Source organism: Salvelinus alpinus, chromosome 18 (assembly GCF_045679555.1).
Source record: "Salvelinus alpinus chromosome 18, SLU_Salpinus.1, whole genome shotgun sequence".
Classification (NCBI taxonomy): domain Eukaryota; kingdom Metazoa; phylum Chordata; class Actinopteri; order Salmoniformes; family Salmonidae; genus Salvelinus; species Salvelinus alpinus.
The window spans coordinates 44,322,240-44,340,233 of NC_092103.1; the positions used below are offsets into that span (position 1 = coordinate 44,322,240).

Consider the following 17,994-nt stretch of genomic DNA (forward strand, 5'->3'; position numbering starts at 1 on the left):
ACGACAAGATGGTTGTCTTGGTGCAAGGACATTGTACATGATATCCCCAAGAAAAAAACACTACAACCAAAAGGGGTAGAACCAAGCCACTGGCAAGGTTAGTGTTGTGGAGAGGTTAGCTCCGTTTGAGGGAGCTAGTTAGGGGATTGCTAATGTCTTCATCACTCTAGGCCCTGGTAGACAGTCGGCTGAGGTCTCAAGCAATACAAAAGAAAATAGGCAGACATGCCGTAGCCTTGTCCAGTCTAAGGGGATCGTCGCCATCATCACCATCATCATCATCATCAAACATTGTCTTCAGTGGTCGTGACAGCAAGCCACGGAGGATGGAGGAGGTCATTAGAACGGGGGGTGCAGGGGCACGCTGGTGATCAGGTGGGGGCAGATAAAAAGGGACAGCCAGTTGTAGTACAAGCCGGAGAGGAGGGGGGGAGGCCAACAAGAGAGAATAGACCTCCTCCCTTCCACACCCCTCTCCACTCAGTAGGCGGGGCTGCCCTCTCCACTCAGTAGGCGGGGCTGCCCTCTCCACTCAGTAGGCGGGGCTGCCCTCTCCACTCAGTAGGCGGGGCTGCCCTCTCCACTCAGTAGGCGGGGCTGCCCTCTCCACTCAGTAGGCGGGGCTGCCCTCTCCACTCAGTAGGCGGGGCTGCCCTCTCCACTCAGTAGGCGGGGCTGCCCTCTCCACTCAGTAGGCGGGGCTGCCCTCTCCACTCAGTAGGCGGGGCTGCCCTCTCCACTCAGTAGGCGGGGCTGCCCTCTCCACTCAGTATGTGGGCTGCTCTCTCCACTCAGTAGGCGGGGCTGCCCTCTCCACTCAGTAGGCGGGGCTGCCCTCTCCACTCAGTAGGCGGGGCTGCCCTCTCCACTCAGTAGGCGGGGCTGCCCTCTCCACTCAGTAGGCGGGGCTGCCCTCTCCACTCAGTAGGCGGGGCTGCCCTCTCCACTCAGTAGGCGGGGCTGCCCTCTCCACTCAGTAGGCGGGGCTGCCCTCTCCACTCAGTAGGCGGGGCTGCCCTCTCCACTCAGTAGGCGGGGCTGCCCTCTCCACTCAGTAGGCGGGGCTGCCCTCTCCACTCAGTAGGCGGGGCTGCCCTCTCCACTCAGTAGGCGGGGCTGCCCTCTCCACTCAGTAGGCGGGGCTGCCCTCTCCACTCAGTAGGCGGGGCTGCCCTCTCCACTCAGTAGGCGGGGCTGCCCTCTCCACTCAGTAGGCGGGGCTGCCCTCTCCACTCAGTAGGCGGGGCTGCCCTCTCCACTCAGTAGGCGGGGCTGCCCTCTCCACTCAGTAGGCGGGGCTGCGCTCTCCACTCAGTAGGCGGGGCTGCGCTCTCCACTCAGTACGTGGGCTGCGCTCTCCACTCAGTAGGCGGGGCTGCGCTCTCCACTCAGTAGGCGGGGCTGCGCTCTCCACTCAGTACGTGGGCTGCGCTCTCCACTCAGTAGCCGGGCTGCTCTCTCCACTCAGTACGTGGGCTGCTCTCTCCACTCAGTACGTGGGCTGCTCTCTCCACTCAGTACGTGGGCTGCTCTCTCCACTCAGTACGTGGGCTGCTCTCTCCACTCAGTACGTGGGCTGCTCTCTCCACTCAGTACGTGGGCTGCTCTCTCCACTCAGTACGTGGGCTGCTCTCTCCACTCAGTACGTGGGCTGCTCTCTCCACTCAGTACGTGGGCTGCTCTCTCCACTCAGTACGTGGGCTGCCCTCTCCACTCAGTACGTGGGCTGCCCTCTCCACTCAGTACGTGGGCTGCCCTCTCCACTCAGTAGGTGGGCTGCTCTCTCCACTCAGTAGGTGGGCTGCTCTCTCCACTCAGTAGGTGGGCTGCTCTCTCCACTCAGTATGTGGGCTGCTCTCTCCACTCAGTATGTGGGCTGCTCTCTCCACTCAGTATGTGGGCTGCTCTCTCCACTCAGTATGTGGGCTGCTCTCTCCACTCAGTATGTGGGCTGCTCTCTCCACTCAGTATGTGGGCTGCTCTCTCCACTCAGTATGTGGGCTGCTCTCTCCACTCAGTATGTGGGCTGCTCTCTCCACTCAGTATGTGGGCTGCTCTCTCCACTCAGTATGTGGGCTGCTCTCTCCACTCAGTATGTGGGCTGCTCTCTCCACTCAGTATGTGGGCTGCTCTCTCCACTCAGTATGTGGGCTGCTCTCTCCACTCAGTATGTGGGCTGCTCTCTCCACTCAGTATGTGGGCTGCTCTCTCCACTCAGTATGTGGGCTGCTCTCTCCACTCAGTATGTGGGCTGCTCTCTCCACTCAGTAGGTGGGCTGCTCTCTCCACTCAGTAGGTGGGCTGCTCTCTCCACTCAGTATGTGGGCTGCTCTCTCCACTCAGTATGTGGGCTGCTCTCTCCACTCAGTATGTGGGTTGCTCTCTCCACTCAGTAGGTGGAGCTGCTCTCTCCACTCGGTATGTGGGCTGCTGTGTGTTGTCTTCTCTACTGTGCTCTGTGCCTCCGTTGCTTCCCGACATGATCCCTTTCAGGCCTTTATCTCTGGCTGGGGGGTGGGGGTGGGGTTGAGAGAGAGCGCCAGCCCCACCCGTGCCGCTCCAGCTTCATCTGTGTCCTGGCGTCGGGAGAGGCGATCGGTTCCGTCTGACTTTTGTATTAAAACCTCAGTTGCTATCAGATCCCCAGGTGATCTGGGCATGACAAATTAAACACTGTATGGCAGCGCTATTAGAGATCGCACCCTGATGGTTTCCCTGGAGGGGGAGGGGGGGGGAGGGGGTTGTGGAAATGCTTTGTGTGAAGACAGCAACACATAAGGGGAGGCATCCGCAAATTCAAGTACACACACACTTGTGCATGCACTCGCACAGTCAAATATATGAAGCACACTACTTACTAACACATGCTACTTTCTTTGTTTGGGTGATTCACAATGGGGTTAATAGGATTTTCATAAGCATGTAATAAAGCATCTACCCCCCCCCCCATACCAGAGCCTTTCTGAGAGCCTTTCCTCTTCTTCAGCGCCTTCTGCAGGATCTCCTTCATGGTCACCTTCAGGCTGTCCACTGGGATGAGAGAGAAACCATGGACAGCATTTCTGTAGGAAAAAAAACAGGAGAGAGCGAGAGAGAGGGACGGAAGGGGAGAAAGAGAGAGAGAGAGAGAGAGAGAGAGAGAGAGACAGCGAGACGGAGAGAGAGACGGAGAGAGAGACGGAGAGAAAGAGAGAGAGACAGACAGCGAGGCGGAGGGGGAGAGAGAGAGAGAGAGAGACAGACAGCGAGACAGAGAGGGAGAGAGAGAGAGACAGCGAGATGGAGAGAGAGAGAGACAGCGAGATGGAGGGGGAGAGAAAGAAACGGCAGGGGGAGAGAGAGAGGGGGACAGAGAGAGAGAGAGAGAGAGAGAAAGAGAGACAGAGAGAGAGAGAGGTACAGAGAGAGAGAGAGAGAGAGAGGTACAGAGAGAGAGAGAGATAGGGACCGAGGGAGAGGGACAGAGAGAGGGAGCGAGACGGAGGGGGACAGAGGGAGCGAGACGGAGGGGGACGGAGGGGGACAGAGACGGAGGGGGACAGAGAGAGAGAGAGAGGGACAGAGAGACAGAGAGAGAGAGACGGAGGGGGAGAGAAAGATAGATATTAGTTATATAAGTGCAGAAATAATACATCTGCAGACACAGTGACAACAAAGCGCCCGTCTCAGCAGAAGTGAAACAAATATCAGTAGGCTCTCTCTCCAGTTGACTCGGGGACACAAACACCTGATTCGTTATCCTAAAAGCGTCACGTCGCATTTATCGGATTGTTAGGGCCAATAGCACACTTATTTACTACCACCGCTTGGAACACTTCATTTTAGGCACTTTCAAAAGATAGGAGCGCTATTTATGATGCCATTAAAGCAGGCGAGTGGGAAGCGGTCTCACAAAACAGTTTAGTCAAAAGAAAGCCCTTGTTCTATTGGATAAGGGCTCCGCAGATTTGTTTTTCCCGCTATCCATCAATCATGCAGATGCCGTGTCATAACCCAATAACACATGAGGGTATGACGTCATAACAATCACAGTAGTAAATTCAGGAAGGTTAACCTGCTACTGTTCTGAGTGAATTGGAACGCGTCACCTTCCTAAAAGTAAATGATGATGTGGAAAACGATGCGAAGGAAGGATTTAAAGTAGTATAAAGTCAGCATGAAACAAGTGCACAAAGTTAGACCAGCAAAATGGAACATGGAAAACTAGAGAACATTAAGGCTCCCGAGTGGCGCAGCGGTCTCAGTGCTAGAGGCGTCACTGCAGACGCTGGTTCGATCCTGGTCTGTATCACAACCGGTTGTTATTGGGAGTCTCATAGGGCGGAGCACAATTGGCCCAGCGTTGTTCTGGTTTGGCCAGTGTAGGCCGTCATTGTAAATAAGAATGTGTTATGTATTTTATTTAAAAAATTCTCCCCAATTTTGTGGTATCCAATTGGTAGTTACAGTCTTGTCCCATCGCTGCAACTCCCGTACGGACTCGGGCGAAGGTCGAGAGCCATGCGTCCTCCGAAACACGATCCCGCCAAGCCGCACTGCTTCTTGACACAATGCCTGCTTAAACCGGGAGCCAGCCGGACCAATGTGTCGGAGGAAACACCGGACACCTGGCGACCATGCACCCGGCACGCCACGGCATGAATGCGCCCGGCCCGCCACAGGAGTCGCTAGAGCGCGATGGGAGAAGGACATCCCGGCCGGCCAAACCCTCCCCTGAACCGGACAACGCTGGGCCAATTGTGTGCTGCCCCATGGGTTTCTGGGTCTGCGGCCAGCTGCGACAGAGCCTGGACTTGAACCAAGAGAGAATTGAACCTGGAGAGAATTGTCCTACGTCCTGGTTTCTGTCAGGTCTGGAGAGAACAGTCCATCTGCCCAGGTTTCAGTCAGGTCTAGACAGAATAGTCCATCCGCCCAGGTTTCAGACAGAACAGTCCATCCGTCCTGGATTCAGTCAGGTCCGGAAAGAATTGTCCTCCGTCCTGGTTTCAGTCAGGTCTGGAGAGAACAGTCCTCCATCCTGGTTTCAGTCAGGTCTGGAGAGAACAGTCCTCCGTCCTGGTTTCAGTCAGGTCTGGAAAGAACAGTCCTCCATCCTGGTTTCAGTCAGGTCTGGAGATAACAGTCCCCTGTTCTTGTTTCAGTCAAGTCTGGAGAGAATTGTCATCCGTCCTGGTTTCAGTCAGGTCTGGAAAGAACAGTCCTCCGTCCTGGTTTCAGTCAGGTCTGGAAAGAACAGTCCTTCATCCTGGTTTCAGTCAGGTCTGGAAAGAACAGTCCCCCGTCCTGGTTTCAGTCAGGTCTGGAGAGAACAGTCCTCCGTCCTGGTTTCAGTCAGGTCTGGAAGGAACAGTCCTTCGTCCTGGTTTCAGTCAGGTCTGGAAAGAACAGTCCCCTGTTCTTGTTTCAGTCAGGTCTGGAGAGAATTGTCCTCCGTCCTGGTTTCAGTCAGGTCTGGAAAGAACAGTCCTCCGTCCTGGTTTCAGTCAGGTCTGGATAGAACAGTCCATCCGCCCTGGATTCAGTCAGGTCTGGATAGAACAGTCCATCCGTCCTGGTTTCAGTCAGGTCTGGAGAGAACAGTCCTCCTGTTCTGGTTTCAGTCAGGTCTGGATAGAACAGTCCATCCGCCCTGGATTCAGTCAGGTCTGGATAGAACAGTCCATCCGCCCAGGTTTCAGTCAGGTCTGGACAGAACAGTCCCCTGCTATCTGCCTCGGCCTGTCCTCTTCCTAAGGTTGAGCCTTCCAACTCCAGCAACTGGCTGGCTGGCCTTGGTTGTGTGGTCAGAGGTCTTCTTACTGACCACAGACCAGCTTTCAGGTCAGTCTGGGAGTCTCCCCTTTACACCTTGTTCCTCTTTCTTCCCCCCTTGTCCATGTCATCTTATTTATTGTGAATTAAAAAATACATTTAAAAAACTTGATTGATCCTTGACGTACCTCACCCTAGCAGGGATGGGGCCAGGCCCAGAGTGGCGCATACTGAACCCTCACAGCACCATGTACTGAGACAAGAGACCCATTCCTATTCACGCCACCCCCCTTCTCCCTGAAGTGTACAACCGTTCATTCCCTTCACACTCTATAGATAGGGCTCAGCATCCCTCACACTGCTTTACACCTCAACCAGGGCAATGATCCAGAGCCAAGCTTGAAGCTTGGGTTTAGCCTAGCCACCAGATGAAGCGACTAAAGGGCCCAACTAGCCACCAGTCGAAGCGATTAAAGGGCCCAGCTAGCCTAGCCTAGCCACCAGACGAAGCGCTTAAAGGGCCCAGCTAGCCTAGCCTAGCCACCAGACGTAGCGCTTAAAGGGCCCAACTAGCCTAGCCTAGCCACCAGACGAAGCGCTTAAAGGGCCCAGCTAGCCTAGCCACCAGACGTAGCGCTTAAAGGGCCCAGCTAGCCTAGCCAGCCAAGCCACCTGACGAAGCGTTTAAAGGACCCAGCTAGCCTAGCCTAGCCACCAGACGTAGCGCTTAAAGGGCCCAACTAGCCTAGCCACCAGATGAAGCGATTAAAGGGCCCAGCTAGCCTAGCCTAGCCACCAGACGAAGCGCTTAAAGGGCCCAGCTAGCCTAGCCACCAGACGTAGCGCTTAAAGGGCCCAGCTAGCCTAGCCAGCCAAGCCACCTGACGAAGCATTTAAAGGACCCAGCTAGCCTAGCCACCAGACGTAGCGCTTAAAGGGCCCAACTAGCCTAGCCACCAGACGAAGCGCTTAAAGGGCCCATCCAGCCTAGCCTAGCCACCAGACGAAGCGCTTAAAGTGCCCAGCTAGCCTAGCCACCAGATCAAATCAAATTTTACTTGTCACATGCGCCGAATATGGAGCGCTTACAGAGCCCAGCTAGCCTAGCCACAACTAACATGGGGTGAACAACTGCAGCGATTGTTATCAATCCAATGTGAGACAGACCTGCACAGCAGCTCCGACTTTGTTTACATAAAACAACACTTTGCTCATTGTTTTACTACAGAAATACTGCACCAAACACCTTTTTAGATGTAAAATGTATCAACTAAAACATCCTCAGCAAAAACATCAATAAATTACAGATTTATTATCTTATTTTAGATTAGATTAATTCTGGGTATTGTAAAAAGTGAAATCGGCTCATGGGGTACAAACATCATTAACCAAATGCTTACTCAGTCAGGAAACACACTTCCAAGACTGAAATCTCCTATTTCTAATGAGCAACAGAAAAACAGACATGCCAATCAGCGTGTTCTGTGGCTCTTTAAAATGTCCAGCTAGTCTAGCCATCAGACGGAGCGCTTAAAGAGGCCCTATGGGGGAATCAGTAGATAAAGAGCAGGCTTTTTGGGCCCAGGCCAAATGGTAATATACAGGAGTGCAGGTCTGTAAAGCAGAACCAGGGGGGCTCTGTGATTTAGGCTATAACACACACACACATATATTTACCAACACACACACTTTAACACTTGTATACACAAACAAGGACCCAGGAAGACGCACACACAGCCTGAATCTCTGGCCATCATCGAGTGCCAACTTCTCCCTGGCAGAGGCAGCCTCTCCAAACCCGATTAACAATTAAAATGAATAGGAGCTCCTTAAAAAGCTCTCTCCGATAAATTAACACAACAAACTGATTAGAGTACAGTCCCTGGGCACAACACAGGGAAAAAATGCTTTAACTGGAGGCAAACTGCTCTAACTGGAGGCAAACTGCTCTAACTGGGGGCAAACTGCTCTAACTGGGGGCAAACTGCTCTAACTGGGGGCAAACTGCTCTAACTGGGGGCAAACTGCTCTAACTGGGGGCAAACTGCTCTAACTGGGGGCAAACTGCTCTAACTGGGGGCGAACTGCTCTAACTGGGGGCGAACTGCTCTAACTGGGGGCGAACTGCTCTAACTGGGGGCGAACTGCTCTAACTGGGGGCAAACTGCTCTAACTGGGGGCAAACTGCTCTAACTGGGGGCAAACTGCTCTAACTGGGGGCAAACTGCTCTAACTGGGGGCAAACTGCTCTAACTGGGGGCAAACTGCTCTAACTGGGGGCAAACTGCTCTAACTGGGGGCGAACTGCTCTAACTGGGGGGCGAACTGCTCTAACTGGGGGCGAACTGCTCTAACTGGGGGCAAACTGCTCTAACTGGGGGCGCCGGGGGACATCGCAGCTGTTTTACAGGCTCTCAACCAATTGTGCTAATGCGTATTTTTTCACGTTATTTGTAAATTATTTTGTGCATAATGTTTCTGCCACCATCTCTTATGACATAAAATAGTTTCTGGATATCAGGACAGCGATTACTCACCCCGTACTGGACAAAGATTTTTTTCTTTAACGAGTCGGACACGCAGGATTTACTTCAGATACCCGACAAGGCCCTCATCCCCGTCATTCGCAGGAGAAAGAGATGGAGATGTCGGGGAAGTAGTTGGGGGTGCCTTGTAAGGATCCGACAGTGAGTTGGTAATCTGCCTCTACCATCAGTCCTATTAGCCAACGTACAATCATTGGATAACAAAATAGACGAGCTACGATCACGAGTATCCTACCAACAGGACATTAAAAACTGTCATATCTTATGTTTCACAGAGTCTTGGCTGATCAACGACATCGGGGTTTACGCTGCATCAGCAAGATAGAACAGCTGCCTCCGGTAAAACAAGGGGTGGCGGTCTGTGTATATTTGTAAACAACAGCTGGTGCACGAAATCTAATATTAAGGAAGTCTCGAGGTAATGCTCGCCTGAGGTAGAGTATTTCATGATAAGCTGTAGACCACTCCATCTACCAAAAGTGTTTTCATCTATATTTTACTAACTGCAGCTCTTTGTTAAGTGTTGCAGTTATTTCAGTCGCTGTAGTAGCTGACGTGTATAGTGTTGAGTCATCCGCATACATAGACACTCTGGCTTTGCTCAAAGTCAGCGGCATGTCGTTAGTAAAAATTTAAAAAAGGGGCCTAAACAGCTACCCTGGAGAATTCCTGATTCTATCTGGATTATATTTGATAGGCTTCCATTAAAGAACACCCTCTGTGTTCTGTTAGACAGGTAACTCTTTATCCACATTGTAGCAGGGGGTGTAAAGCCATAACACATACGTTTCTCCAGCAGCAGACTATGATCGATAATGTCAAAAAGCTGCACAAGACAGCCCCCACAATCATTTCATCATCAATTTCTCTCAGCCAATCATCAGTCATTTGTGTAAGTGCTGTGCTTGTGTGGTGTGCTTGTCACAAGGCCGCGGGGCCAGACGGATTACCAGGACGTCTACTCTGAGCACGCGCTGACCAACTGGCAAGTGTCTTCACTGACATTTTCAACCTGTCCCTGACTGAGTCTGTAATACCAACATAGTCCCTGTGCCCAAGAACACTAAGGTAACCTGCCTAAATGACTACAGATCCGTAGCACTAACGTCTGTAGCCATGAAGTGCTTTGAAAGACTGGTCATGGCTCACATCAACACCATTATCCCAGAAAGCCTAGACCCACTCCAATTTGCATAGCGCCCCAGCAGATCCACAGATGATGCAATCTCTATTTCACTCCACACTGGCCTTTCCCACCTGAACAAAAGGAACACCAACGTGAGAATGCTATTCATTGACTACAGCTCAGCGTTCAACACCACAGTGCCTTCAAAGCTCATCACTAAGCTAAGGACACTGGGAATAAACCCCTCCCTCCGCAACTGGATCCTAGACTTCCTGACGGCCGCCCCCCAGGTGGTAAGGGTAGGCAACAACATCACCAACAAACTATCATGGTCCAAACACACCAAGACAGTCGTGAAGAGGGCCCGACAAAACCTATTCCTCCTCAAAAAGTTCTACAGCTGTACCCTTGAGAGCATCCTGACTGGTTGCATCACTGCCTGGTATGGCAACTGCTCGGCTTTCAACCGCAAAGCACTAGAGAGGGTAGTGCGTACGCCCAGTACATCACTGGGGCCAAGCTTCCTGCTATCCAGGACCTCTATACCTATAAGGCATTACATGGGCTTGCTCCTACCAATCTCTCCGATTTGGTCCTGCCGTACATACCTACACGTACGCTACGGTCATAAGACGCAGGCCTCCTTATTGTCCTTTGAATTTCTAAGCAAACTGCTGGAGGGAGGGTTTTCTCCTATAGAGCTACATTTTTATGGAATGGTCTGCCTACCCATGTGAGAGACGCAGACTTGGTCTCAACCTTTAACTCTTTATTGAAGACTCATCTCTTCAGTAGGTCCTACGATTGAAGGGGAGGGGGGGGTAAACTGCTCCAAATGGGGGGTAAACTGCTCCAACTGGGGGTAAACTGCTCCAACTGGGGGGTAAACTGCTCCAACTGGGGGGTAAACTGCTCCAACTGGGGGGTAAACTGCTCCAACTGGGGGGTAAACTGCTCCAACTGGGGGGTAAACTGCTCCAACTGAGGGGTAAACTGCTCCAACTGGGGGGTAAACTGCTCCAACTGAGGGTAAACTGCTCCAACTGAGGGTAAACTGCTCCAACTGAGGGTAAACTGTTCCAACTGAGGGTAAACTGTTCCAACTGAGGGTAAACTGTTCCAACTGGGGGTAAACTGTTCCAACTGGGGGTAAACTGTTCTAACTGGGGGTAAACTGTTCTAACTGGGGGTAAACTGTTCTAACTGAGGGTAAACTGCTCCAACTGAGGGTAAACTGCTCCAACTGAGGGTAAACTGCTCCAACTGAGGGTAAACTGCTCCAACTGAGGGTAAACTGCTCCAACTGAGGGTAAACTGCTCCAACTGAGGGTAAACTGCTCCAACTGAGGGTAAACTGCTCCAACTGAGGGTAAACTGCTCCAACTGAGAGGGTAAACTGTTCCAACTGAGGGTAAACTGTTCCAACTGAGGGTAAACTGTTCCAACTGAGGGTAAACTGTTCCAACTGGGGGTAAACTGGGGGTAAACTGTTCCAACTGAGAGGGTAAACTGTTCCAACTGAGGGTAAACTGTTCCAACTGAGGGTAAACTGTTCCAACTGGGGGTAAACTGGGGGTAAACTGTTCTAACTGGGGGTAAACTGTTCTAACTGGGGGTAAACTATTCTGAGGGTAAACTGTTCTAACTGAGGGTAAACTGTTCTAACTGGGGGTAAACTGTTCTAACTGGGGGTAAACTGTTCTAACTGAGGGTAAACTGTTCTAACTGGGGGTAAACTGTTCTAACTGGGGGTAAACTGTTCTAACTGGGGGTAAACTGTTCTAACTGGGGGTAAACTGTTCTAACTGGGGGTAAACTGTTCTAACTGGGGGTAAACTGTTCTAACTGGGGGTAAACTGTTCTAACTGGGGGTAAACTGTTCCAACTGAGGGCAAGGAAAACAACAAAAAACAAGATCGTTGATGGAACAATCAGAGAAAGTTGAGGGCAGATCTGAAAATGCCTATTGACATCAGTATGGTTGAGAATGAGGAGGCTAGAGCTAATCTTGGATTGGTTAATCTCGATTTCAAAACATCCATTCAAAGTGTATAGAAGTTTTCAAAGGCAAGTTCGATGCTATCGTCTTTAACAGTTCATGAAAAACCAAACCAAAGCAAATCACTCCTTCCACAGCCTTTAATAAATACCTGAAATTGATTCCAAAGAACCAAGAGAGACGTTTTCCATGTACTTGACAGCGGAAAAAATGACCACATGTCGGGCTGAGGTTGTGTCACTTCAGCTGGCTTAATACTCTCACAGAGATTAACATCTCCTAGACCCACTCTCACACAGAGATTAACATCTCCTAGACCCACTCTCACACAGAGATTAACATCTCCTAGACCCACTCTCACACAGAGATTAACATCTCCTAGACCCACTCTCACACAGAGATTAACATCTCCTAGACCCACTCTCACACAGAGATCACATCTCCTAGACCCACTCTCACACAGAGATTAACATCTCCTAGACCCACTCTCACACAGAGATTAACATCTCCTAGACCCACTCTCACACAGAGATTAACATCTCCTAGACCCGCTCTCACACAGAGATTAACATCTCCTAGACCCACTCTCACACAGAGATCACATCTCCTAGACCCACTCTCACACAGAGATTAACATCTCCTAGACCCACTCTCACACAGAGATTAACATCTCCTAGACCCACTCTCACACAGAGATTAAAATACAACAACGCATTTAAAACATCAATGTCAAAGCATTTCGCCTGACAATTCAGAAACAAAATCTACCTTGATAACTAAGGCCTGATATAACCATGTCATACTTATTGCCTAGCCAATTCATTTATTCAATTCAATAAACAAAGTGTTCCTCAGGAGGAGAGAGAGAAAAGGGAGACTGGTTTCCAGACAGGGTCCTCTGCCAAAAAGGAAACCGAGTCAGAGTTGAAAAATTTAGAGCGTAATACAACGTACAACACAAGTTTACAGCTTGACATCTGGATTTGAATCATTGCGATTGCTGTGATGAATATTCGGGAAAATAAAGGGTGGTGGGAGAGGAGGAGGAGGAGACTTGGTGATGGGGAGGTGGTTGTTTCCTTTCCTGGATTTGCGACTGACGAAATACACATTTCTCATTGGTTAGGAGGGTTATTTTTTGTATTTTTTTGTATTGGCTTTCACTTTTTCATTTTGGCAATGCTTTCAGAATTCTTAGGCCTTTACACTTTTCCTCTGCTGAAAAAGGGAGGCTAAGAGGGGAAAAAAATTTAAAAGGTATGTGAAAGTGAAAAGCGTTTGAAATTGAAAACGGCCTATAATTATACGCTGGAGGAAATGCATAATCAGAATCTGATTGCTGGTTTTAATCAGACTGTCATTATGGACTGGTTATCGGACGGACAAAACCTTTTATTCGGACGCTGCTTACAAATTGCTTGACAAATGGTCTTATGAGAAAAATACATATTGGATAAATATGTCCATCCGGGGTAACAGCATTTCATCGTCACCATGTATGTGGCTCTTGGTTATGGGGCATAATAACTGTGTGTGTGTGTGTGTGTGTGTGTGTGTGTGTGTGTGTGTGTGTGTGTGTGTGTCCAAATGATTTTGTGTGCACAATCAATCAGTGAAGGTTTGACAGGTGGAATCTAGAGATCAACTGTATTACAAAGACTGGCTAAAATCTCATATTGTTGTGTTGTTTTGTTTAACAGTTAATATGGAGACCACATGTTCCCTTATAATGCTCCCTTCGCCAGCAGTATGCTTTGCTCCAAGAAAAGCACCATGTGAATTGCATGCTGTTTGAGTGGAAATAGACCCTAAAAGGATTGCCTTGTACTGTTTTCCTTCCCCCTTAACAATCTTCACTCAGTCTCAAGATAAAAAGTAGGTGTTGAAATCTATGGATGTCACAAATCTAGGGATGGAAACAGTTGAATATTTATTTTTATTTTTTAAAGTACATCCACATCATCAGCAGCCCGGGGAGTAGTTGTTGTTGGGGGTTAACTGCCTTGCTCAAGGGCAGAACGGCACATTTTCTACTTTTGCCGGCTTTGGGATTCGAATCTGCGACCTTTCAGTTACTGACCCAACTCTCTTAACCGCAAGGCTACACGCCCTGAACCCAGAACCCTAGCGTTGCTAGCGCCATGCACTCCCAACTGAGCCACAGGAAGGACTATGTTATGGTTGCTTTATAGGACTTACATTCGGACAAAGAGGGACTGCTTGGCGGCCAGGCCGGGGGACGAGTACTTCTCGACCAGGGCCAGAGTGCTGAAACCAAACTTGTGGATGGGCTCATTGGAGTCCAAAGGGGGGAAGTCCGTGTCCACCTCCCCGTCATCCTCTGCTATGTGGAGGCAGTACGCATTCACGTTCTCACTGGAGGAGAGAGAGAAAAAAAAACAGGAGGGAGAGAGAGAGGAAGGATAGGAGAGAGAGGCAGAGGGTTGGGAGAGAAATAGGGAGGATAGGAAAGAAAGAGAAACAGAGAAAGATAGAGACAGAGGAGAGAACGAAAAGCAGGATATGAGAGGGAGGTAGGAAGGACAGAAACAGGGAGGATGAGAGGGAGGTAGGAGGGACAGAAACAGGGAGGATGAGAGGGAGGTAGGAGAGAGAAACAGGGAGGATGAGAGGGAGGTAGGAGGGACAGAAACAGGGAGGATGAGAGGGAGGTAGGAGAAACAGGGAGGATGAGAGGGAGGTAGGAAGGACAGAAACAGGGAGGATGAGAGGGAGGTAGGAAGGACAGAAACAGGGAGGATGAGAGGGAGGTAGGAGGGACAGAAACCGGGAGGATGAGAGAAAAAGGGAGTGACAATATTTAATATTTATTACATCAGTGAATAAAGAAAAGATCTGCTAGCAAAGTGACCGTGAAGCCAAACTCTGTTAAAGTGAAATGGAGTGCAGTGCATGCATGCATTTGTGTATGTACTTTTGTGTGTGTGTGTGTGCAATCCTGTCAGCAACACTGTCCATAACCTCTCTCTCTGCGAGCATCTCAGTGCTAGAGGCGTCACTAGAGACCCTGGTTCGAACCCAGGCTGTATCACAACTGGCCGTGATTGGGAGTACCATAAGGTGGTGCACAATTGGCCCTGCGGCGTCCAGGTTTGGCCGGTGTAGGCTGTCATTGTAAATAAAAATTTGTTCTTAACTGACTTGCCTAGTTAAATAAAGGTTAAATAAATAAAATAAATAAAAAATGTTATAAAAAACAAAACAATAGAGTCCACACCCCCTAGTCCCCTCTCTCCACCCCACCCCCTAGTCCCCTCTCTCCACCCCACTCCCTAGTCCCCTCTCTCCGCCCCACTCCACCCCCTAGTCCCCTCTCTCCACCCCACTCCACCCCCTAGTCCCCTCTCTCCACCCCCTAGTCCCCTCTCTCCGCCCCACTCCACCCCCTAGTCCCCTCTCTCCGCCCCACTCCACCCCCTAGTCCCCTCTCTCCACCCCCTAGTCCCCTCTCTCCACCCCCTAGTCCCCTCTCTCCACCCCCTACTCCCCTCTCTCCGCCCCACTCCACCCCCTAGTCCCCTCTCTCCGCCCCACTCCACCCCCTAGTCCCCTCTCTCCACCCCCTAGTCCCCTCTCTCCGCCCCACTCCACCCCCTACTCCCCTCTCTCCGCCCCACTCCACCCCCTACTCCCCTCTCTCCGCCCCACTCCACCCCCTAGTCCCCTCTCTCCGCCCCACTCCACCCCCTAGTCCCCTCTCTCCGCCCCACTCCACCCCCTAGTCCCCTCTCTCCACCCCACCCCCTATTCCACTCTCTCCGCCCCACCCCACCCCCTAGTCCCCTCTCTTTCCACCCCCCCCCCCCCCAAAAGAGTACCCTCTCTTTCCACCCCCACGTCCCCTATCTCCGCCCCCCACGCCCTAGTCCCCTCTCATTCCGCCCACCCCCTAAAGAGTACCCTCTCTCCGCACCCACCCCCTAAAGAGCACCCTCTCTCCGCACCCACCCCCTAAAGAGCACCCTCTCTCCGCACCCACCCCCGAGTCCCCTCTCTCTGCCCCCACCCCCTACAGAGTCCCCACACTCTGCCCTACCCCAACCCCCTGAAGCACCGTCTTGGCATCCATTCACGGTTTCCATGAAAACCTTACAGAGGGGCTACGACCGTCCCCAGCTTTGGAAAGTAACAATGACAGACACTGAACAAAACAAACAGCGACACGATTTACGCCGTCGGGGCAATTAAAAGAGAGGGTAATTAAAATGGAGACAACAGAGAGGGGCTTGTTCTAGTGGGGTGTATAGAATGGAACAACTTGGGGGTCTGGGAATGCAGAGAGGTCTGTGTGTATCCCTCCAAAAGCATTTCTTCCATCACTTCAGAATCAGATTCACCAAGTACATACATACTCAGAATGTTACCTGGTGATATGGTGCTGCTAGACAACATACTCAGAATGTTACCTGGTGATATGATGCTGCTAGTGATATATAACATACTCAGAATGTTACCTGGTGATATGGTGCTGCTAGTGATATATAACATACTCAGAATGTTACCTGGTGATATGGTGCTGCTAGACAACATACTCAGAATGTTACCTGGTGAAATGGTGCTGTTAGTGATAGACAACATACTCAGAATGTTACCTGGTGATATGGTGCTGTTAGTGATAGACAACATACTCAGAATGTTACCTGGTGATATGGTGCTGCTAGTGATAGACAACATACTCAGAATGTTACCTGGTGATATGGTGCTGCTAGTGATAGACAACATACTCAGAATGTTACCTGGTGATATGGTGCTATTTGACAACATACTCAGAATGTTACCTGGTGATATGGTGCTGCTAGTGATAGACAACATACTCAGAATGTTACCTGGTGATATGGTGCTATTTGACAACATACTCAGAATGTTACCTGGTGATATGGTACTGATAGACAACATACTCAGAATGTTACCTGGTGATATGGTGCTGCTAGTGATAGACAACATACTCAGAATGTTACCTGGTGATATGGTGCTGTTTGACAACATACTCAGAATGTTACCTGGTGATATGGTGCTGTTAGTGATAGACAACATACTCAGAATGTTACCTGGTGATATGGTGTTGTTAGTGATAGACAACATACTCAGAATGTTACCTGGTGATATGGTGCTGCTAGTGATAGACAACATACTCAGAATGTTACCTGGTGATATGGTGCTGTTAGTGAAGGACAACATACTCAGAATGTTACCTGGTGATATGGTGCTGTTTGACAACATACTCAGAATGTTACCTGGTGATATGGTGCTGTTAGTGATAGACAACATACTCAGAATGTTACCTGGTGATATGATGCTGTTAGTGATAGACAACATACTCAGAATGTTACCTGGTGATATGGTGCTGCTAGACAACATACTCAGAATGTTACCTGGTGATATGGTGCTGCTAGTGAAGGACAACATACTCAGAATGTTACCTGGTGATATGGTGCTGTTTGACAACATACTCAGAATGTTACCTGGTGATATGGTGCTGTTAGTGATAGAAAACATACTCAGAATGTTACCTGGTGATATGGTGCTGTTAATGTTAGACAACATACTCAGAATGTTACCTGGTGATATGGTGCTGTTAGTAATAGATAACATACTCAGAATGTTACCTGGTGATATGGTGCTGCTAGTGATAGACAACATACTCAGAATGTTACCTGGTGATATGGTGCTGCTAGACAACATACTCAGAATGTTACCTGGTGATATGGTGCTCTTAGTGATAGACAACATACTCAGAATGTTACCTGGTGATATGGTGCTGTTAGTGATAGACAATATACTCAGAATGTTACCTGGTGATATGGTGCTGTTAGACAACATACTCAGAATGTTACCCGGTGATATGGTGCTGTTAGTGATAGACAACATACTCAGAATGTTACCTGGTGATATGGTGCTGCTAGACAACATACTCAGAATGTTACATGGTGATATGGTGCTGTTTGACAACATACTCAGAATGTTACCTGGTGATATGGTGCTGCTAGACAACATACTCAGAATGTTACCTGTTGATATGGTGCTGCTAGACAACATACTCAGAATGTTACCTGGTGATATGGTGTTGTTAGTGATAGACAACATACTCAGAATGTTACCTGGTGATATGGTACTGATAGACAACATACTCAGAATGTTACCTGGTGATATGGTGCTGTTAGTGATAGACAACATACTCAGAATGTTACCTGGTGATATGGTGCTGCTAGTGATAGACAACACACTCAGAATGTTACCTGGTGATATGGTGCTGTTAGACAACATACTCAGAATGTTACCTGGTGATATGGTGCTGCTAGACAACATACTCAGAATGTTACCTGGTGATATGGTGTTGTTAGTGATAGACAACATACTCAGAATGTTACCTGGTGATATGGTGCTGCTAGTGATAGACGACATACTCAGAATGTTACCTGGTGATATGGTGCTGCTAGTGATAGACAACATACTCAGAATGTTACCTGGTGATATGGTGTTGTTAGTGATAGACAACATACTCAGAATGTTACATGGTGATATGGTGCTGTTAGTGATAGACAACATAC

At 49.6% G+C, this 17,994-nt stretch overlaps 1 protein-coding gene across 4 annotated transcripts in view; it reads right to left on the reverse strand.

Moving 5' to 3' along the window:
* Positions 1 to 17,994, reverse strand: part of mapkap1 (MAPK associated protein 1) — a 122,481-nt gene that overhangs the window by 64,729 nt on the left and 39,758 nt on the right. For all 4 annotated transcript variants that reach the window (XM_071351422.1, XM_071351420.1, XM_071351423.1 and 1 more), the window contains 2 exons: positions 13,625 to 13,801; positions 2,953 to 3,062 (listed from right to left, as the gene is read on the reverse strand). In XM_071351422.1, coding sequence (XP_071207523.1) covers positions 2,953 to 3,062; positions 13,625 to 13,801 — 287 coding nt within the window. The remainder of the gene's footprint in view (positions 1 to 2,952; positions 3,063 to 13,624; positions 13,802 to 17,994) is intronic.